This window comes from Prionailurus viverrinus, chromosome D2 (assembly GCF_022837055.1).
Source record: "Prionailurus viverrinus isolate Anna chromosome D2, UM_Priviv_1.0, whole genome shotgun sequence".
NCBI classification, from domain to species: Eukaryota; Metazoa; Chordata; class Mammalia; order Carnivora; family Felidae; genus Prionailurus; species Prionailurus viverrinus.
In genome coordinates, this window is record NC_062571.1 from 60,649,297 (window position 1) to 60,671,305 (window position 22,009).

At 53.2% G+C, this 22,009-nt stretch overlaps 1 protein-coding gene across 3 annotated transcripts in view; it reads right to left on the bottom strand.

The window, feature by feature from the left end:
* Positions 1-102: 102 nt before the first annotated feature.
* Positions 103-22,009, bottom strand: part of FBXW4 (F-box and WD repeat domain containing 4) — an 87,249-nt gene continuing 65,342 nt past the window's right edge. For all 3 annotated transcript variants that reach the window (XM_047826061.1, XM_047826059.1, XM_047826060.1), the window contains exons 6-9: positions 13,008-13,073; positions 1,501-1,641; positions 945-1,086; positions 103-807 (exon numbers count right to left, since the gene is read on the bottom strand). In XM_047826061.1, coding sequence (XP_047682017.1) covers positions 688-807; positions 945-1,086; positions 1,501-1,641; positions 13,008-13,073 — 469 coding nt within the window. In that variant the 3' untranslated portion in view covers positions 103-687. The remainder of the gene's footprint in view (positions 808-944; positions 1,087-1,500; positions 1,642-13,007; positions 13,074-22,009) is intronic.

Here is a 22,009-nt window from a genome sequence, read left to right on the forward strand (position 1 = left end):
GACAGGTCTTCCCTTTCCCCAGCATGCCCATCCCTAAGTTTGAATGTGTTCTTCCCTCTTTTGGGGCTTCCCAGGACCCCCCAGCCAGAGAGGAACCAGATCTGTGACCAATCAAGCTTTATTTTTACAAAAATGAACATTGTAGCATGTCCCAGCAGCCAGCCTGCAATTGGGCTGGCTCAGTACTCACTCAACCCTCTTCAGTTTCAAAGTGGGACGAGGCCACAGTGTCCCAGGACTGAGCCCCAAGAGCTCAGTCAAGGGGAGGGGCCTGAGTGAGGAGGTGGGGGCCGGTGCCAGAGCAGGATAGTGGCAGCCTCACCCCTCCTTCCGACGAAGGGGCAGAAAGGGACCAGCTGGAGCACCTCACCTCCCTCAGAGCTGTCACGGCTCTAAGAAAGGGCGAGGGGCACGGGGGGCCCATCCAGGCCAGATCCTTGCTCTGGCCACCAGAGAAGCAAGGGCCGGCCGGGTTCAGCCATTCTCTCAAAGCAGCAGATCCCTGCTCTCCAGCTAGGTCCTGGGAGGTAATGCCAAATTTCTGAGAGTCGGCAGCCTTTACCTTACGTCGCCCAAGATAGGTCTAGGAGCACAGGCACGGCGGGGGAGGAGGTATCACTGCACCCTCCAGGCAGGAGAGGTCCCTGAGTAGCTGGCTTCCCTGCCCCACAGGCTGGGGTGGCCCTGTCACGGGTTTTGAAAGTCCAGGACGTGGAGGTTGTAAGACAGCGCAGCATAGAGATGCTTGGTGGTGAAGCGCAGGCAGTACACGGGACTGCTGAGTGGGGTCGAGGTCAAGGGGAAGGCCTGCAGGGAGGGAAGGTACAGGAATGGCAAGCGCGTCCCGAGGCGGAGAGAGGGAGAGCCCTACCCCAAGGTTCCCAGGCACAGCCCCTAACAGGGAGTCCTGGCATCCTGGAACAAATGCTGGGCAGTGCTCTTACGTGTAGGCAGGCCCGCTGGCGCCGGTCCCACAGCCGCACGACACCGTAGTAGGAGGAACCGGTAGCCAGCAGGTGGTTCCCATCTGTCTGCAGGCAGTACAGGGTGCTGTCGTGGGGTTCTTCCCACTCCATGACGCACTTTCTGTCCAGGAAGAGGCAGTCAGAGGGAAGCGCAGGGGTGCCCTCTACCCCCAGTTCCCCAAGGGTCTTAGAAATCCATTCTGGCTGGGAGACAGAAGCTGAATCAGCAAACTCTTTTGAAAAATAGACCTAATGGGGGAAAGCCTCCTCTGTATAGGTCCCCAGGCCAGATCATGCCCTCATCATCCCAGGACTTGGGCAGCAGGTAACTAAGGCAGGGAGAACGCTGATGACTCCCAGGCTCTTAATCATGGCCTGTAGGTTAGGGTCTCCCAGGCCAGGGCTGCCAAGCTAGGAGTCTCAGCTTGATCTGACCTTGCTGGCTGCTCCTACTGGCCTCCACCTGTCCCTTCTCCTGGGGGCTCACCCAGAGGGAGGGCCGGGACTGTGTCCCACCTCCTGCCTAGACACTCACCGGACGCTGGCTCGGAGGTCCCAGTAGCGAACGTAGGTGTCATAGCCACAGGACAGAAGTGTGGAAGGGGACTCATACATGACATCCAACACCCCAGCTCCTGGGGGGAAGTCACTGCCCAGGTGCATCATGAGCTGCCCACTGGGGAGAGAGCGGAGGGTAGAGGATGAGCGGCCGTCCCCTCCCCTTAGCCCCCACATCTGCTTTTAACCCAGTGGCATCAGTCCCTGAGGAAATGCAGCTCTCCCTCCTGAGCTAAAATCAGGCTCCCTTAGGGAAGGGCCAAGGGAGGAAATGCCTGGGGCGCCCACTGTCACCCCAGTCCCAGTGCCTGCCCCTCCCCCAGCTAAAGGCCTCAGCCCAGCAGCCCCTGATCACACCTGCTCGCTGCCTGGCTGCCGCTCCTCAGGAGGAAGAATGGGCCTGGCTGAGGGGCCGGCCCCCCTTCCGTGCACACACACACACTCGGTTACTTTATACTTCTTGATCCTGCAGGTCAGGCGGTTCTGAGCTGCCTGAGTCCAATGCCTTAATTCCCGCCTGTAATCTGGGGCTCAAACCTCATTGGGGATAAAGACCACACAAAGGGAGAAGGGGAGTCCCAGGAGATGTTAAAACAAGTAAACACCTTTGTGTCTGGGGAGAGAAATCGCTGAGAAAGCAGCTTAGCGGGCTGGTCCCTGGTGTTCCTGGCCCGGCTGGCCCCCAGCCCGAGGCTAGCACGCCTGTGTGATCACAGCCCCCAGCCTGCTGGGCTCCAGCATGCTCCCCCACCCTCGCCCCTCCCGGTGGCCGAGAGCAGATTACCGAGAAGAACAATTTCTTTGTGACTGTGTAATTCCCTCCGTGACCGCGGCAGTGGGCAGACCCCTCGCCCTGATGCCAGACCCCTAGCAACCATGTAGGGGGGCCTTCTGGCCCTAGCAACCACCCCTCAACATCAAGTGCACCCGCTAATCCCTGTGGCTAGGGAACGGGTAGAAGCAGTGAGTTTCTGCCGAACGACAGAGGGGAATGAAGAAGAGGGGCACCCTCCAGGCCCTATCCCTCAGTTTCACCCAAGAGATGCTAGGCTCCCTTGCATGCATGACAAGAGAAACAAGGCCCTGAGCACTTCCCAGGGACACCCAGGTAAGAGGCCCTGGTGGGGGGGGGGGCAGGGAGGACATCGTGATCTCACAAGCAGTGTTCACCAAAGGGCTGAGGCAGACGCTGTCAGCCATGTGTGTGAAAGCGGACTTCAGCTCCAGGCCTCTCGGCTCACACGGACTCTGACCCTCAACCTCCCTTCTCCTCAGTGGAGCCACCATCTTCCCTAGAGGCTGAACAAATAAAGGAGGAGGCTGGGGGTTCCTTTCTGCCCGGTTTGCCTTGCCCCTTGAGCCCTGGGCAGCGAGGGGACCTCCAGCAAAGGGCACTGTGGCAGTCAGAACCCTTGCCCCCAGCCTCCTCAGGGAGGTCTTCCTCTTAGGGTCTGGACTACATCAGCCTCTGTGTTGGGGAACCCTGAGAGGGATCAGGCAGAAAGCCACTGCCCAAAGATCCCAGTCTTGTATGGATCACTGACCTTGGCTCCCAGGAAGGGCCTGCCTTCCCAGATGGGCCACCAGCTAGGATTTACCCACCCTGGGCAGGCCAGAGCCCTCCCACCCCTGCACCTCTCTTTTGAAGGTACTTCTGGACATTTGTACACACCGGGTGGGGGCTGTTTTGCTCCACAGTTCTCCCTCCTTCCAGATTTGGGGGCCCTGCCCCTTCCATTAGTGAGGCCTTCAGGAATGACTGAGGAGCTCTCCCCTTTAATCTGTAGAAGTAATTTTATGTTTGTTTGAAACAGAAGATGAAAGGCAGTGGGGGCTGGGGGCCTGAAGCCCAGCGTGGCTCTGCCTGCCTACCCCTGGTCCCAGGGTTTAGAAGGAAAGAAAGGTGGGCATCCATGGGCCGGCCAGGGTCAGCAGGATCAGGACCAGAAACATCAGGGCAATCAATACCCAGTTCAGATTGCCACCCTGGGCCCCTGCCCCAGCATTCAAGCCACCACTGGAAAGCATCATGCCGGTGTCTACAGTAAACACAGAACCCTGCTTTCTCGAGGAGACGCCAGGGCCAGAGTGAGCACCAACCCCTGGAGGCCAGGACAAGTCCCGAAAGCCCCTAGTCGGCCAGCTCAGCCTGGCCAGGGACGGAGGAGTTTCTTTCTGCTGCTGCGCTGTTCTCTGATTCTCGGCAATGGCCACACACACTTTAAATGGCCCAATAAAAAGATACAATTTCTTTTGCCTCTGGGCCTGGGACCCTCAAGACTCTGTTGTGCAGTGCCCGTGAGGTTAAGTTCAGAGCATAAACTGACACACCAGGCTCTGGGAAATGGCCCGTCTCTTCAAATAGCAGCCCAGCAGTGCCATAGGAGCCCTGCTGGGGCTTTGATTCGGGAAAACAAACAGAAACGGCACCGTGGGCCCTTCGTGGCCCCCACCCTAAGACCAATTTAACTAGAAAACTCTAGCTCAACAGCGCCTGTGAAGGGAGCAAGATCAGCCTGACAATAGCCCCAAACTTTGGGGGAAAGGGGGACAAAACAAGCTGTCTCCTCAGCCCCTCCTCTTGGGCTCCTTTTCTTACTGCAAGTGTGTTCTTGTAAAAAACGATTAGATTGCAATTTGTATAACATGGTGACCCCCAAATTCAGACGTTTCACCCCTTTTCTCTGGAAAGAATGTCAAGAATGCTTCTCGGCCTCTCACGGTGGGGGGCGGGAGGGGGGTGCAGAGCCTTGGCTATCACACAACTTGTGTGGGAACAGGACTGCCCCTCAGAGCCCTGGGCCAAGACAGGAGCAAGGGCCGGCTCTGTCACTCCAGAGGGCCAGACAAAAAGTCCATTCCCTTCCAACTCCTGCGCACAAAGCCTGGGCCTCCAGGAGCCGCTGGGGTGGGGGGCTCCACACCCCAGCCTCCCCCGAGCCCGACTCCAGCAATTCTCTCTCCACCCAGGGAAAGATAAAGACAGATGGGGCCACCCCTGTGAGCCTAAGAAGGAGGGCAGGCCTGGGGCGGACAGCCGGAAGGAGACATGGCCCTGAGGCCAGGCTGTGTGCAGCATTCCCTGGGAGCCCCCCGAGTGCCTGGGCAGAAGGAGCAAGCAGAGGGTGGCCTCATCCCAGAGACCCTTGAAGGGGGTGATCAGGTGAGGAAACCAGAGCTCCCTGGCCCAACCCACCATGCTGCACTGCGATTCTGTCTAGAGGGAATAAGGGGCCTGGGGAAGAGCTTCCTGACAGAAGGAAATTTAGTAAGACCCTGACCCCTCCACCACCATCTTTGTAGGGACAGCTCACTGGAGGTAGATGCTGACCCTGAAGGCCCCGATGTCCCAGCAGGGAGAGCAACCACCCCCACCCCCCTTAGTCTGGGCCCTGCTGAGCCGGAGTCCTCTCGTCCCATCCTCCACCTGCCTCCTTCCCTGCCTGTGCTCCCAACACAAGCCACAGCCCACAGAGAGCCCTGTGCCAAAGGGCCTTGAGATATGAGAAGCTGTATCCATCCACCTCCCAGCCTGCACCTAAGAATGCCTGTGACCCCCACACCATTTTACAGCCACCATTAACACACTGGGTACCTGGGGATGTTCCCTGGAGATCCTGGGGGTTCTCGTTCCTACATCTGTCCCGGGTGTGCGGCCCCAAAAATGCAACAGTGGCTTTCAGGGGAGGGAAAGGATGGGAGAGTGACAGTCCACCTTCCCACATCTCAGCTCCCAAGGGGACAGAGGGCCTGAAGGTATAAGCTGGGCTGAACACGGTCACTCAGAGAACGGGAGGCTTTTCCTCCTTCCCACCCTCCCCTCTCTCTTCCTTTCTTTGAGCAACAGTCATTTAATGAGCTCCTTCTGTATACAAGGCATTGTGCCAAGCAGGAACTACGGGGACATGTCAGATCCAACTTTGAAGGAACGATCCCTGTTCTCAAGGAGTTTTCCACCCAGTGAAGGAGGGAGTCTGTCATGTATCCAGCTATCAGTATGAGGGGTGACTGAGTCAGTTCCAGAGGAGAAATGAAAGTTTTATAAAAGGACAGATAAGAGAACATTTCAGCCTGTGGTATGGAGTGATTCCTCAGTGAGTGACAGGAGCAGCAGGAGAGCCGAGGCGAAGGGCCAGGGTAGAGCCGGGGCACCCGGCCTGTGTTTTCACCTGGCAGGCACTCCGATATGCCCAGGATCTGGCTTCCAGACCATGGTGGCCTTCGGGTGCGTACTGCTCAGCTGGTCTGAGCTCCGGGAGGGGCAGGGAGGCGCTGTCCTCGTCCAGCGCTCAGGTGGGGAGGGCGGGAATGGAGGAGGCACATAGGTCCCAAATGTAACCACAGGGTGGCAGAGACCAGGAGAAGCCCACGGATGCTTCGCCTGCCTCAGCCCCATCAGGTGAGAGGGAAGGGCCCTGCCGGAGCACACAGCCGCTCGCGTGCATGTGTGTGCGCGTGCACAGCCCCCGGCGCCCGCCCGCGCACACGTGTTCAGACACAATGGCTCAAAGGCCAGGCAGCCGGGCAGCCCACTTTGTACTGCTAACAAGGGGACCGTAATTACAGGAAGGGGCAGCCGGGCAGATAAAAGGATACAAAATTTCAACATCTGTTGCCATAAAGGGATAAGGAGAAGTGAAACGCAAAGTATCAGTTTGGTGTCAGCAGGCAGAGAGCCAATTTCAAAGAGTTCAGGGGGACAGAGGAGACAAGAAAGAAAAAGGAAAGGGGGGAGAAAGAAAAGAAAGAGAAAGAAATTACAGGGTTCCTTAAAGAGGTAAAGAAAAAAGAAAATGAAAAAATCTGTCAGTAATACTTTCAAAGGAGAAGGCAGGTACTTTAAAGAGGGCAGTTCCCGTAATCACCCTGACTGAGGGCCACCTACCCACCCCCCCCCCGGGGGTGGAGGTGGAGGCAGGGGCAGAGACAAAGCCACACCTGGGCCAGATGGGCACTACTGGTGCCCTCAGAGTGGCCCAGTCTGTGCTCAGGACACCGGTGCCTTCTGCAGACGGCTAGAAAGGGCTGCAGCCAGGCCCCCCTCCCCATTCTAAATGCCACTAGATGCTCTGATGCGCATCTCCTGTGCTCAGCCTGGGGTCCTAAGAGGAGTTCCTGGCACGTGGTGACCGACAGGGTGGCCCTAGGAGCACTTGAAGGGTTACCAACTCCAGCCCCAGGAGCTAGGATCAGGGAGGGCTTTGTGGCAGAGGTGCTGTTTACACGGAAGAGTAGGCAGGACAGAGAGGGGGTAGGTAATCCGGGCACCATGGCAGCTAGAGCAAAGGCTCCAGGGGAAGATAGAGGGCCCCTGTCAGAATGTGTGAGAAGCCTACCTGCCCTACCTTTGGTGAGAGAGAGGATGTTCGGGGGTTTAGGATAGAAACGGAGGAGGAACAGGGAACCAGGGAGGACCCTGGCCAGAAGGAGAGATAAGGGATGTGCGCAGGGGCACACGCATGATCACACGCATACAGGGCAGCACAGAGCCTAGCTGAGGACTCGAACCCTCAGCACCCTAGGCGTAGCCAGGTCCAGAGCCCACCCCTAGCCCCTTCCCTGCCCGGTGGTCCTGAGACTGGCTCAGGACTATGGCTGGACCCACTAGGATATGTCCAGGTCTGGGATCACGGGCCTCTCCATCCTGGTGCTAGACCCAGCTCAGATGCCCTTGGCAGAAACATACAGCCTATAGCAAGAACAAGCCTAGAGAGGAGGGGTGTATAAGATGTCAGGTCAGGCAGACCTCCCAGGCCTCTCAGCAGCTGTGAGGTACGCCCCGCACAGACAACACCTTCCCCGGGACCTAGCCGAGGTTTCTGCTCAAATGCACGCAAAGAGTACCAGGCTCAGAAACAGGACGGCTTTGGCCTAGTACCTCAGGCCTTGATGGGATCACCAGGGCCTGGCGAAGGTTACTTCAGGGATTGGCTGTTGACACTATCTGTCAAGATGGAGCCCCTGGAGCCGGCACCTGGGCCCAAAGACCACCTACCCTTGGAAGCAGGAACACTCTGGCACCTCCAAGTTGGGTCAAGAACTCCATCTTTCTCTCTGCCTGGTTTAGACAGGTTAGAAACTCCCTGTCCTTGGGCCCGGCCCACGGTTCCCAACTCCAGGAGAAAGAAAGGCAGAGAAGAAAGGAGAGGGACGGTCCAGCTCCTTGCCGTCTAGACGATGGCTGTATGCCAGGCTGCCCTCGAGCCCGTGTGCTCCAGCCCGCACCTCCCCCTCCCTAACTCGTAGGGAGAACAGAGTCCAGAGGGGTCTTGATGAAAGGAAGGGCTGATGGGGCGCCTGGGTGGCGCAGTCGGTTAAGCGTCCGACTTCAGCCAGGTCACGATCTCGCGGTCCGTGAGTTCGAGCCCCGCGTCTGGCTCTGGGCTGATGGCTCAGAGCCTGGAGCCTGTTTCCGATTCTGTGTCTCCCTCTCTCTCTGCCCCTCGCCCATTCATGCTCTGTCTCCCTCTCTCCCAAAAAATAAATAAACGTTGAAAAAAAAATTTTTTTAAAAAAGAAAGGAAGGGCTGAGGGAGCCCGGGTAACTCTGAAGGGGTCCCCAGGCACTGTGGGAAGCAGCCTAAGCTCCCGGATAGCGGGGACCTGAGAGGCAGCAGGAAGCAGACGTGCGGAGCAGGGCACCTCCACCTCCCAGCTGTGTCCCAGCCCCCGCCATCATCCTGAGGGCGGCCCCAGAGGGGGGATGCTCGGAGCACTCCTTCCCCCGCCCAAGCCACAGCACACACATAAAAGAAAATCCCGGTGCTCCTCAGGTTTCAGTGGTGACAGGTTAAAAGCAAAGAATCCCCCCAGCCCCGCACAGCGCCCCGCCACCTAGTCCTGCGGGCGGTGCTGCCCCACCTTCCAGATTGGCCTGTCAGTCAGGCTTTGGCGTTATTGAAAGATCAAACTCTGTCCTGCCTGTTCATTACCTTAATCCTATTTTCTACATGGCTTTATTATCTGCTTGGGCTTCTCTGGGAAAGACAGCTACAGACAGTCACCCTGTCCATCCACTTCCTCCCACCAAAAGCAGATGCCTCCACCGGGGCATCTCTCCTCCAAGCCCCGCACCACTCAGTCCTCCGGGCTCCCCTGGGAACCAGAAGGCTATGGAAACACGGCCGGCTCCTCTCAGTGGCGAGGAGGGGCGTCTGCGCGCCAGTGAGAAGGCAAAGCCACATGGTGCCCAGGGCGGCCCTGCCACAGGCTGTCCAGGGCATGCAGTGGCAGCTTCTCATCTGGCTCCGGTCAGAATCCCGGCCGCAGCCGTCCTGTGCCTGTGATCACTCGGGTTCTTCCCGGGTTCTGTGAAGACCCAGTGTTTGGGGTTAGTGACGACTAGGGATTTCATAAGAGAGGGCCGTTCAAGGAGTTGGTGGCTTAGAACTACATCCCGGCCATAAATCTGTGCCCAGGAGTAGCCCCACCAAGGAAACCCCAGGCAGAAGAGGCCCTCAAAGGTTACTCGGCTTTTGACACAAAGCCGGGCCACGGTGGTGTGCCCACCCCACCCCCGGCCCGTTCGCCACCCCGAGCGCAAGCCAGTGAGGTCGCCAGGCACGAGGTCCGGCTACAGGACGAAAACGGACTTTTCGGCAGAAACACCTATCTTGTGACCTGCAGCCTTACTTCGTGTCATGGGCCTTCTCTAGGCCATGAGGTCAGCAGGACCACTCCGCCCCCAGTGGTCACAAGGCCACAGTTATTTGGAGAATTAAAAAGCTGAGCGTCTATATACTCTAAGGTACTACTATGGAAGGCAGCCGCAGGGGAGGAAAAAGAAAGGGAGGGGGACAGGCACCGTATGGGCTGTTGTATAAAGCAATTGGTTTCATACTAGTTCTGTTAAGTAGAGATCATTAAATCTCATTTACAGATGTGGAAACCGAGGCCCAGAGTGCCCCCCACCCATATCACAGAGCTAAGAAGCGGCAGAGTTAGTTCGAGAACCCAAGTCTGTCTGACCACACAGCCTGTGTGCCCTCCGTAGCTCCTCACAGCCTCCCATCACACACCAGAGGAGGGGTTCCTTGGCCTCAGCCCCACACAGAAGCAAGAAGTTTGCCGGTGGCAGGAGTTTGGCAGGGGAGTCACGGAACGACATTCACAGACTGCAGGCGCTCCAATGTCCCAGAGGCTACAGGACAAAGGATCCCTTGGAAGTTTTAGCTGAGCTGTGCCGACAACAGTATGATGTGACCATCAGCTACACTAACAAAAGCAAAAGATCTAGAATAAGGAGGGGATAGCGCCTGCCACTCATCATCTCACACCCGGCACGTTCAGTACTCAGTTACGAACATCCCATTTCAAGAGGGATCCAACCAGATAAATGCAAGAAACTTTCAGGTGAGAATGGTCCTAAAACGAGTGTGAGACCCACACAGTAGGGTCACCCTCCCAGCTATTCCTCACTTACTTTCTTGCTGACCCAAATCTGATTCTGTGCCCACCGCTCCCATCCTCCTTGCCACTATGCACGTGGGGGAAGCTGGGCTCTTCCCCAGACCCAGGTCAATCTTGACTGGTCATTCCATTTCCCTTGCCACGGTTTGGTTCAGGGTGAGCAACGGAATACACTTTTGGCTCACTCAATATGAGGAGTCTGCTTGGGGGCTCCTATAAAAGGACTCCCCATCTTAAAAAGAGACCCAGGCAGGGACAAGTCCTCTGCCTTCCTTTCTCCCTCTGGGTATTTTGCCTCATGAGCAGGTAGAGCTTTTGTGAACAAGCCTGAGCATAAGGGCAAAACCCACGTTGACAGAGGGGGCAAAGCGGAAAGCTGAGAAGATGGGCCCTCAGCCTCTCGCTGAGCTACTGCACCCGTTAATCCTGGAACCAGCGAAGCTTCCAGCTCCTGGGGACTCCTTGTCACTTACGATAATAATAATCTCTTTATTGTTGGAGCCACTTTGAAGTAGGCCCTCAATACTTCCAGCCAAAAGCACCCTAACTGATGTACTATGTGTATAAGCAACAGCAGAAGGGCCTCAGACTTTCGGCCTGATAAAGAGAAGACACTGGATAAACAGGACCAAAGTTTTCAGATATTTAAAGCCCTGTCTTCGGAGGCAAGGTTCAACTTGCTTCTTGCCTAGAATCATAGCCCCTGGAAGCAGGTCAACTCTCGATGAAGGACAGGTGTGATAACTCTCAGGGCTCTCCAAAGATGTAATGTGGTGTCTGGGAGAGTTGCGAGTTTCCTATCCCTGTGGTTGGATGACCGTTAAGAGAATGTTGTTTGGGGCGCCTGGGTGGCGCAGTCGGTTAAGCGTCCGACTTCAGCCAGGTCACGATCTCGCGGTCTGGGAGTTCGAGCCCCGCGTCGGGCTCTGGGCTGATGGCTCAGAGCCTGGAGCCTGCTTCCGATTCTGTGTCTCCCTCTCTCTCTGCCCCTCCCCCGTTCATGCTCTGTCTCTCTCTGTCCCAAAAATAAATAAACGTTGAAAAAAAAAATTAAAAAAAAAAAGAGAATGTTGTAGAAAAAACCATATTTAACTAAAACAGCTCACATGTTAAAGAAAAAATCTTTTGGAAAGACTGACAATACAATGGATTTTTCAGGGGGCAAAAAGATGGGTACCACTTTCCTGGGGATACAGAAAGGAAAGGAGACATGCTGGAGTCACTGAGGCAGGAGACAGACAAGAACAGAACATCCTCGCTGCTGCTGTAGATCACGGTGCTGAACCAGAGCACGGGACCTGGGGCCAGGTGCAGACGGTCTTAGACTTGACCCCACAAGCACAATTGACAAAAAAAAATAATTTGGACGCCATCAAAATGTAAAACTTTGGTCTTTTATCCTGTTAAGAGGATAAAAAGACAAGCTCCAGACTTAAAGATAGAGGCAAACCACATATCTGACAAAGGATTCATTTCTAGAATATATAAAGAACTCCCCAAACTCACCAGTGAAAAAGCAAACTGTTCAATTAGAAAATCGCCAAAAGACATGAGCAGAGATCCCACCAAAGAGAACATACAGAAGGCAAATACACACACGAAAAGATGTCATTGGCTCTTACGGAAATTCAAATTAAAGCCACGAGATACCACACCTCTTAGAATAGCTAAGACAAGAAAGAGCGGCAATTCCAAATGCTGTCAAGGATGGGAAGAAACTACATCTCTCATACCCTGGAGTTGGATTATAAAATGGTAAAGATATTCACAATAGTTTGACAGGTAAAAAATTAAACACACACTTACCAAATGACCTGGCACTTGGACTCTGGGGCATTTATCCCAGAGAAATGAAAACATGTGTCCACACAAAAGATTATATGCAAATGTTCACGAGAGCTTAATTTGCAATAGTCAAAAAATTGAACATAACCCAAATGTCCTTCAGTGGGTGAATGCTGTTCAGTGGGAGAGAACTTTGGGGCGTCCACACCAGGGAATACTACTGAGCAATAAAAAGGAAGGCGCCATTCATACATAGGACGAGTGCTATGGCTCTCATGAGAACTATGCTGGGTTAACGGGGGTGGGGACCAAATCACAAAAGGTATTCCACTTATATAACACCTCCAAGCTGCCAGAAGTAAAGAGGTGGAAAACACGTAAGTGGCTGCGAGAGGTTAGAGACGAGGGAGTTTAAGAGGGCAGGGGAGGAAGATGGTGTGGCTGTACGTGGGCAAGTGAGGAATCCGCCAGTTCTGTATCCTAACTGTTGTAGTAGTTACGTGAATCTACACATGGGATAAAATTGCAAAGAACCACACACACACACACACACACACACACACAGAAATGAGTGCAATCTGAATAAAGGTCTGTGGATTATACCAATGTCAATTTCCTGGTTCTGATTATAATATAATATAATATAACATAATATAACATAGAAATTACTTATAAATAATTGATATCAAATTTATATTTATTATATTATCTAACGTAACACAGGTACCCTGCTGTCCTATTTTTGGAACTTCCTATGAATCTCTAATTATTTCAAAATAAAAAGCTTAAAAAAATCCAACAGAATGGCAGACAATCTGATGGGAACGTGTCGAGCTTACCAAGGCAGAGAGTTGTGAATAAAACCTGGACGTATTTTAACTGTTCTGCGTAATTCTTTTTATGGCTCTGTAGGCCGCTTCCCAAAGTTCTTTATTTTAGAAAAATCATCTCCAAGGATAGATGGGATTTTATGTAGCCACATAATCGGGCACTCCTCAGAGAAAAAGTATCGTAAATCCAAACTGTTGTTACCCTGATTTCTAAGTGGAATTACTGACCTATTATAAATTACTTCCAACAGTCTCCTCAGGCTAACTCTCACGACGCCAGGAGAGAGCACGCACCTTGCAGGCTGCCAGTGAGTCGGGCCGCTGGGTTCTTCCCAGCCTCCCCCTGGACCACTCGGTGGCCCACTGGAGTCCGGGCTGGCCCAGCCAGCTCTCTGCTTTGCCTCCCTGGCTGCTCTAGCCGCACCCCATAGGAAGCCGTGGTGGCTCAGGAATCTCTTACCTGTTGAGGTCCCAGATTCTTAGGGGTGAGAAGTGCCCACAACAGGCCGTCCCTGTCACAAAAGAGCTGCCAAACAAAAGGAGAGTGGAGTCAGGGCTGGCTTGTCAGAGCCTGTGGCAGAAGGGGATCACGGAGGTGAGACAGGATGAGAGAAATGGCTGCGGGGCCATCGGAGAGGCCGAGGCCGAGGCCGCAGGGAGACGACCGGAAGAGCGCTGAGGGCTACGACCTCCCAGGGGCCCCCAGGTTTCAGGACGGCTGAGCTCGCCACTCAGAAGGGTCTCGTGGTCTCTGCCCACCAGGAAAGCACTTCTCCAGACGTGCAGCCCTCAGGTCAAGACAGAGCACGCTTGCCGGGCTGCAGAAATGGTCTCCTGGGAACAGGCTGCTGGGTGCCAGAAGGGGATGCCCTGGTCAGAGGTAAGGGCGGTGGGGGGCACGACTGACAGTTTTAAGAGCTGGGGGCACCTGTAATGTGCAAGCGCAGGGCGGGTACGATGGCACCACACTGACCAGAGGGAACCATCAGAAGCGAGTTACACATGAGAAGACGAGATGGGTAACGTGCTGGGATGTGAGGGTGCGGAGAGAGTGGAGGCCCAGGCTGCTGGCGCTGCCGTGGAGTGGGACGGCGGGCAGGCAGGCAGTTTAGAGGACAAGGACACACCCCATTTCCCAGAGGATCTCTTAAACCCCTAGAAAGTTCAACACGTGCCATCTGCAGAGTTTCGTTTTAGGTGGAGGCCCCAGGCTGGCGGGCAGGTTCCGCACGGTGAGCCAGGCCGGCCGGAGCACCGGGACTGGAACTGGGACCTGCGTGCCAGACCCCACCTTTGTGGGGGACTTGCTGGTGGGGGTGAGGGAGGGAAGCCTGCAGGAAGCCTGGCTAAAAAAACCTAACCATGAGCAAGAGAGTCAAAAATGATTGTGTCACTCGGGAGCCCTGGGGCAGGGAAGGGCAGGTCCCTACATGTCTGGAGCTGGGGGGTGGGGGGAGCAGACAGATTAATGACACCTTAGCAGTGTGGGGCAGCAGCCCATCCTCCCTGGCCCTGCCCAGCACCTGTGGCTCTCTCGTCCCAAGCGGGTCAGTGGGGGGACAGATTTCTGTAGAGAGGGCTCTGAAGAAGCCAGGGGCTTTGGCTGCGGGAGGCAGCCTGCCGGTCGCCGATGGGGGAGAGGTCGGGGCAGGCGTTGGCCGACCCACCGATTTACAATAAAAATGGCAGAGCAGGTGTCTGCTTTTTGACTCCAGGCTGATTAAAAAGCCCACACGAGCCACCCTGGGGCTTCCATGCCTCAAGCCAAGAGTTTCTTAGGGACATGCTCCATCATCCCAGCCTCCTCTCGACCCACTAGAGTGCCAGCAACCGCTCACCCGGAATGGTGTGCCAAAACAGCCACTCCATCATGCCCCAAGGGACTCCCAGCCTGGAAAGCGGCCACTGGACACTGAAGCCCCAAGCTACAAAGCCAGGAGGTGCTGTCCTCACCTCCCTCCCCTCAACATTTTTCTCTCGAGGGTAATCCATTAATAACTGGTAAAGCCAATTACCTTGGGTTGGAAACATAATAGCCACTTGGAAAGCATTCAAGCAGGCAATTGGGCTCTTCAGACTTTCGAGGAGCGCGGGCCAGGTGAGGCGCGCCAGCACGGACGCAGACATCTCTCAAGGAGGCCTCGGATGGGCCACAGGTGTGACTCAGTGAGCAAGTAAGTCGAGAGGGAGGGAGATGGGAGGAAGCATCTGGAGCACCTCCCAGAAGGCTGGGGCGGGGCTGCCAACACCTGCTCCTGGGACTCCCGTCCTCCATTCCTGCCCCCCTGTCACCAGCCGGGTCTATCTCCCACCAGGAGGACTGCCTCTCACCTTCGTACCCCACGAAGGCCTTTCATGATTGTCTGGACACGACGCCCAGAAACGTTTCTTTCCAAAAGCTGCCCCCTTCCCTTGCCCAACTATGCAGTGCAGGGAGGAGGAGGGGGAAGGAGAGAGACACCCCCGCCAGCACGTATGAGGACCTAAGAGAATAATCAAATTGAACACTCAGTACGGACCCTGTAAGCAACAGTCAAGCAGCTTTGGAGCCAGGTCCTGCTGGGCACACACACCAGGACGCACACCCCGACCGTGGGGACTGCCAGGACTCAGGGTGAAGCTGGCTGCGGGCACAGCACCGCACACCTCGCACTGTTCCTCCCTATACGCGGCCACACTTGCTCCCCACCTCACCTCTCAGCTCCCGTGGACTTCAGAAAGCAGAAGGCAAGAGCCACAGACCAGCCACATTCAAGGTCAGAAGACTAAAAAGCCTGCCCGAATGCAGGACACACCTGGTGCAGGGGTGGGAGGAGATGGAACTCACTGTCCCGGGACACCCAAAGGGTGCCTCACATGACACAGCAAGTTCCCAATAGAAGCGATTATTCCCACTGCACAGAAAGGGAAATGAAGTGACGGCCAAACTTCTACGAGTTTTCAGGAACTCCTTCGGCATACTCGTCCGCTTCCTGGGAGCCCCACCAGAAAAGGTGCTCCAAATGGAGGCCGGTGGGGTGGGGGATGTGCACCCCAGGAGGCCTCCCGCCCCCACGAGCTCGGCCTCCACCACGCCGCCTCGCCCACACGTAGTGCCATCCCACGCCACGCGTGCCAGCCCGCCGTCGTCCTGCACCAGATCTCCCCATGCCCTCCCTGTGCCGGGCCCTGTGCCACGCGGGCCAAAGGTTCTCCTGGAATGCTCGGAGATGCCCTCGGCGAACACGGGTACCACCCCGCCAGGGGCGCCCCCGAAGTGATGACTCAGAGTCTGACCCATTAAAAGGTCTTTGCTACAATCTCCGCTTAGAGTCTGCGGTCATTGAAAAAGCCAGCTCTCCCCAGAAAGAAAAGAAAATGCAAATGGCTTTTGCCCTCACTCCCTCTCTTTCTCGGGGGTATCCTAGGGACGGGGACGGCAAACCTGTGAATAGACAGAGGCAGAAGCTGCTGGCTCCTCAGGTGACATGACCACCCTTCCTCCAGGTCCCTACCACACTTGATCTTGTCCTTGGGACAAAGGGCATTTGGGGGGTTATTTCCCCATCTTCCCTTTGAGATCATGGACCATCTGGGGGCTCCTGTGTCCTCTGGTGCCCAGCACAGCACCTGGCCCGAAAGAGGTACTCGGTACAAGTCTGTGGCACCAGACTGCAAGGGCCTTCCAAGCTCACAGCCAACCAGGCTGGGGAAGCTAATCATGTGGGCTATGAAGGGGTCCCTCTGCTTCTTAAAGAAATAATTCCCAAATCACTGGCCTGAATGACACACAACACAGTCATACATCGTTGGTTGGCAGTGGAATCCCTCATAAGCACCACAACCAGATAATAGATGAGAAGTACCAACAGTACCTACAAATTAATATCAATACACACACACACACACACACACACACACACACACACCCTCTTGCACAAGTACACACCCACGCTCTCAGCTTGAGGGTCTAAGAGGCATTCTGACTCTATAAACTCTGTTCTCTTTGGATGAGAAAGCCCTGATCAGAAGCTAGCCCTCTCCAATTTCTCATCTTGCCCCAGACCTTGTCCAGGTTCCCAACCTACCTTCCTGGCCCCCTGGTCTGAGCTCAAGCAAACCTGGCACCACAGAGATCATCATCAGGCCCAAGAAGCAGACATGGGAGTCCCACATCAGAGAGAGACGCCAGGAGAATTAGGGGTTCAGGTGCTCAAGTTGAGGAACAGAAAATAACAAGAAAAAGATGAGAGGAGAAAGGGAGGAAGGAAAATTATTCAGGCATGAGCAGGGTGAAAAATAGAGTCCTGCTGCCTCTACCTTCATTCAGGCCCTCTTAATTACATCAGTCATTTATTGAACACTTACTATGTGCCAGGTTCTGAGGAAGGGTTTCACAAACATCATCCCATCTAATCATTGGAACTCTGTACAGGTACCACTTTCCCTATTTTACAGATGGGAAAACTGAGGCACCCTGCTCTGGCTCCCACAGGGAGAACTAGTAGGGCTGGAATTTGAACCTACCCTTGCCCAGTACGTTCTGTCCCCAGCACCTCGTACAGTGCCTGACACACACTGAAAACTCCAACCCTTGTTGAGTGAACAAATGGACAACCGAACAAATGGCCCCACCCGGGAGAAGAAAGGAGAGTCTGAGTGGCTCTGCGGAGGCAGCACAAGTGGCGTGCTTAGCAGCTGTGCCCCGCGGCTGGCCTGGAGCCACCCAGCTGGCCCAGGCCCCAGCCGCCTCCGAGCCGGGGCTGACACACTTTGGCAAGGGAGGCCACCAGAGCTGTCACATCATTCACCAACATGCCCATCAAGTGTATTCAGTTCTCTTCAACCCGCATTGGCATTTTAATTACTGTTGGGTAAACTAATTTGTACAAATGAAGGCCGGGCTGCCTAATAGAATATGCAAGCTCTCTGACCTCTGACAGGCACTGACACGAGATACAAAGGCCGCCGAGGAAGGCTTTTTATCTGAGCCTTATTACTCTCTATTACTCCAATTAGTCAGGCTCCACTGCTCCTAATTGGAGGAAAAATTGCAATTAAATCAATTTTTGATGGGCTGCAAGTGGGCTCCCGAACCGCCCTGCTTGTGAAACACTGATATTATAGCAGCAAAGGTCACAGGCCTCATCGGCACCTGGGGGCCCCCGATTTCCCTTGGCCCCCTCCTAAAATGCCTCAAGGAAACCCCTGCCCCTCCACCGGCTTGGCCGGCAAGGGTGGAAAGGAGGGAGTCATTAGAACATGTCAGGTCTCATTGCTGCGGCCGCCATCTGCTAACCTGTGCCACTGACATCATTACGGCGGCTAAGTCCCGAAGCTTGAATGCAGTGCGAAGGTCACACAAACTCACTCGCTGAGGGGAGGCCAGGAGCAGTAGTGCAGGGACAGCATGGTGAGGGAGGGACCAGTGGGGTGGGAACAGGAGGTCAACAGAAGTCGGGAAGGGGACAGACACAGGCTGGGGTAGGTGAAAGTATAAGGCAGCCAGTTCCCAAGGTCCAGGCCACAGGGCACCCCAGGCCACCCAAGGGGAAGGGAAATATATGTGTCTGGGAAGGAAAAAAAAAAAAAAGAGGCCAAGAAATCTTGTTTTCTCTCCAGCAAACATCCCACACTGCAGTTGGGGACACGTCCTCCTGAATGCAGACCAGAAAGCTGAGGGTCACATCAGTGATGGAGCAGGAGCCCTCTGTGGGGCCTACCATCCACGGCAGCGCCTGCCCATGAAGGCTGGGGGGCGCCCCAAACTAAAGCTGTACGGTCGGGGAGGGGAAGGGAAATACAACGTTGTTCATCAAACCAAAGGATAAGGAGACCGAGGCGCCTAGCCGAAGCTTGAAGGAGTGAAGTTTAAAGCAAAGAAAAAGAAGATCCATTTCACAGAGCAACTGGCATACCGTCACCTCAAAGAAATGGTGCAGACAGAAAATATAAATTCAAAAGAACTTTAGCCAGCTTCATGGATGACTGAACCAAAATGGGCTAACAAAGAAAGGAGGCCTTCAAGGGGTCAAGACCAAAAATATGTTAAATAAATGATGGCTCATCGACTTAATGGAATATTACACAGTCATCTAAAATAATGCTCCCAAAGTACAAGCAACAGTCTTAGGATATTATTAGAAGAAAAAAAGTCAAGAACAAACAGCCTCGTACAACTATTTTTTGAAAGCCTAGAGATAGAAAAGGAAAGCGTGGAAAGAAACATACTAAGACACTGAAAGTGATTATGTCTGGGCAGTAATTAGCAATTCTTTCTTTTAAATTTGATTTTTCAGGGGTGCCTGGATGGCTCAGTTCGTTGAGCATCAGACTCTTGGTTTTGGCTCAGGTCACGATCCCAGGGTCGTGGGATCGAGCCCCCACCACGCCGGGCTCTCTGCAAAAAATTTTATTTTCCAATCTTCTTTAATAAGCAGGTGCCACTTTTTACAGGGAAAAACATTATTTATGCCTTGTAAGGGAAAACACAACATAACCAGACACTCCTGTCTACAGACCCATGGCCAAGAACAGGTGGACCCAACAGTGAGCCTCCTGCTAGAGCAGGTGTCAGCCACGGTGGCCCTGACACACCTCGGACTGAAGCTTTGGGACTGACCAGTAGCCCAAGGTTAGTCAGGAAGCCCAGATCAGAAGTGAGGGCCTCCTCTGGCCTCTTTATCCCAACTAGGTACTGGTGTACAGGGAGCAAGACCAACTCCTGACTCCCACAGCTGGCAGAGGCCTGGAACACCCCCCTCAGTCACACACACACACACACACACACACACACACACACTCACACACTCACACACACACACCCCAAACCTCTCTGAGCTCACGTGCATCGGGACAGGATGGTGCCAGTGGCCACCTAGAAGGTCAGGTTCTAGACAGAGCACCCAGAGGCTGGGCTCCAGTGTTCACACTCCCACTGCCACTCTAACAAACTCCAACAAAGCAAGTTTGCCGCTGCACCATGGATGAGTGCAGTCCAACAGCTGGGAAATGCCTCCCATCTTTCATATTAAATTTTATTCAAAAACTTGCCGCCAATGGTAAAAGCTCAGTCTGACCAAGGATGTATGATCCTGGCCCAGGTGACAGAAAAGGAACTCACTCCACTCAATAAGTAGATTTAGAAACGCGAACAATGGAAGGACAGAATTAACGACAGAGGAAAAATTAAGGATACCAAAAACAAGAACTCACTGTACAATCTGAGTTTAACAAGATGTGCTGGGGGCTGCAGGGAGAAGAGCTTCTATGCTCTACTTTCCATCTGCACGGCCTCTAAACACAAGAGCTGCCCCATCTGATCGTGAGAGGAAGAAACGGCAATGTGCTCCAGCGCAAAAGGAAAAGTCGGCTGGGTCAGACTTACTGAGAAACAACGACATAATACACCGCTGTGTGTCTGACAAGAGGCATTGGAAAAGAAGAGATCAAGACGGCCATTATTTGGAGACAATATAACTGTCTGAGAAAATCCAAAAGACCGAACTAAAAGTTATCACAACGGGGGTGCCTGGGCGGCTCAGTTGGTTAAGTGTCTGACTTCGGCTCAGGTCATGATCTCACAGGTCATGAGTTCGAGCCCCGCGCCAGGCTCTGTGCTGACAGCTCAAAGCCTGGATCCTGCTTCAGATTCTGTGTCTCCCTCTCTCTCTGCACCTCCCCCACTTGCACTCTCTCTCAAAAATAGACAAACATTTAAAAAAAATTTTTTTTAAGTTATCACAACGAATACTGGGGTTAGCATGCCCTGTGCAATAGGGAAATGGAGTGCGGCCTTAGGGGTCCTGGTTCTACCACCTCATTAGTATGTGATCTTGGATATTATTTTACCTCTCTAAAACCCAGTTTCTTTCTCTGTAAAATAGAAACAATTAGGGGCACCTGGGTGGCTCAATTGGTTAAGCGTCCAGCTTTGACTCAGGTCATGATCTCACGGTTTGTGGGTTCGAGCCCTATGTCAGGCTCTGTGCTGACAGCTCAGAGCCTGGAGCCTGCTTCGGATTCTGTGTCTCCCTCTCTCTCTGCCCCTTTCCCACTCACACTCTGTTTCCATCTCTCAAAAATAAACAAAAATGTTAAAAAAATTTTTTTAAATAGAAATGATTAAGATACCTAGGCATAGACTGGTTGTAAACATTACAATGTTTACAGATGTTCACTATTATTACATACCAGCCATCACCAACCAAAATGTAACCAGAAATCCATTCACACAAAAATTAGAAAACCGTAAAATAGCCAAGGATAAACCTAACAAAAAACACCACCAACGAAAGACAAGACAGGCCCATATGAAAAAACAAAAACAAAACAAAACTATCAAGGTTTACTAAAGGACATAGAATTGCTGAATAAAGTAGAAAGATCTACGGTGTTCCTGGATAGGAAGTGTCAAGATTATAAAACTGTTACTTCTCCCTTAATTAATCCATAAATTCACTATAGTCCCATCCAAACAAGATTTTTTAATCAATTGATTCTAAAACTCATCTGGAAGTGGAAATGTACAAGAATAACCAAGAAATATTTTTACAAGAACAACAGAAGTTTGGGGGGTTTTAAAAAGATTTCATTCTTAAGTAACCTCTACACTCAACGCGGGGCTCAGACCCACAACCCTGAGACCAAGAGTCGCATGAGCCACTGACTGAGCCAGGCAGGCGGCCCAAGAAGAAAGTTGTCCTACCAGGTATCAAATGTACTCTAAAGCTGCGGTATGATGTTTGTGCTAGAACAAATAGATCAATGGATTAGAATAAAGAATCCAAAGCCATACCTATATATTCGTAAGGAATTAGAAAATCCTAAACGTGACTTTTAAAGGCAGCAGATTAAGTGTGAACCAGTCATTAAAGGGTAGAGACACCACAGGATACACGTTTGGAAACAACACTAAACTCGGGGCACCCGGCTGGTTCAGTTGGAGATGCGTCCAACTCTTGATTTCTGCTCAGGTCATAATCTCACAGTTCAGGAAATCGAGTCCCACATTGGGCTTCGTGCTGACAGCACAGAGCCTGCTTGGGGTTCTCTCTCTCCCTCTCCCTCTCTCTACCTGTCCCCTGCTCTTACACATGCTTTCTCTCTCTCAAAAATAAATAAACATTAAAAATAACAACAACAACAACAACAAAACTAGAGCACTACCTCAGAGCAGACCTCAATTCCACTCGGATGAAGGAGATAAACATTTTTCAAAACTACATGAAAGACCATAGAAGTATCACAAGGAAAGGCAGGAAGATACTTTCACCATCTTGGAGTGGGAAAGACATTCTTCAGATGAAACCGTAAAGGTAAAGATGACAGAACTCCTCCCCAAACAACCAAACGTCCACACGACAGAAGATGCTGTAAACAGCAGCTGAAAGGAATTACCAAGTATTCATAACAATCAAAACGTTCATACCCAGAACATATAAAGAAATCTTATAAATCACCAGAACAGGTAGATTAATGAGC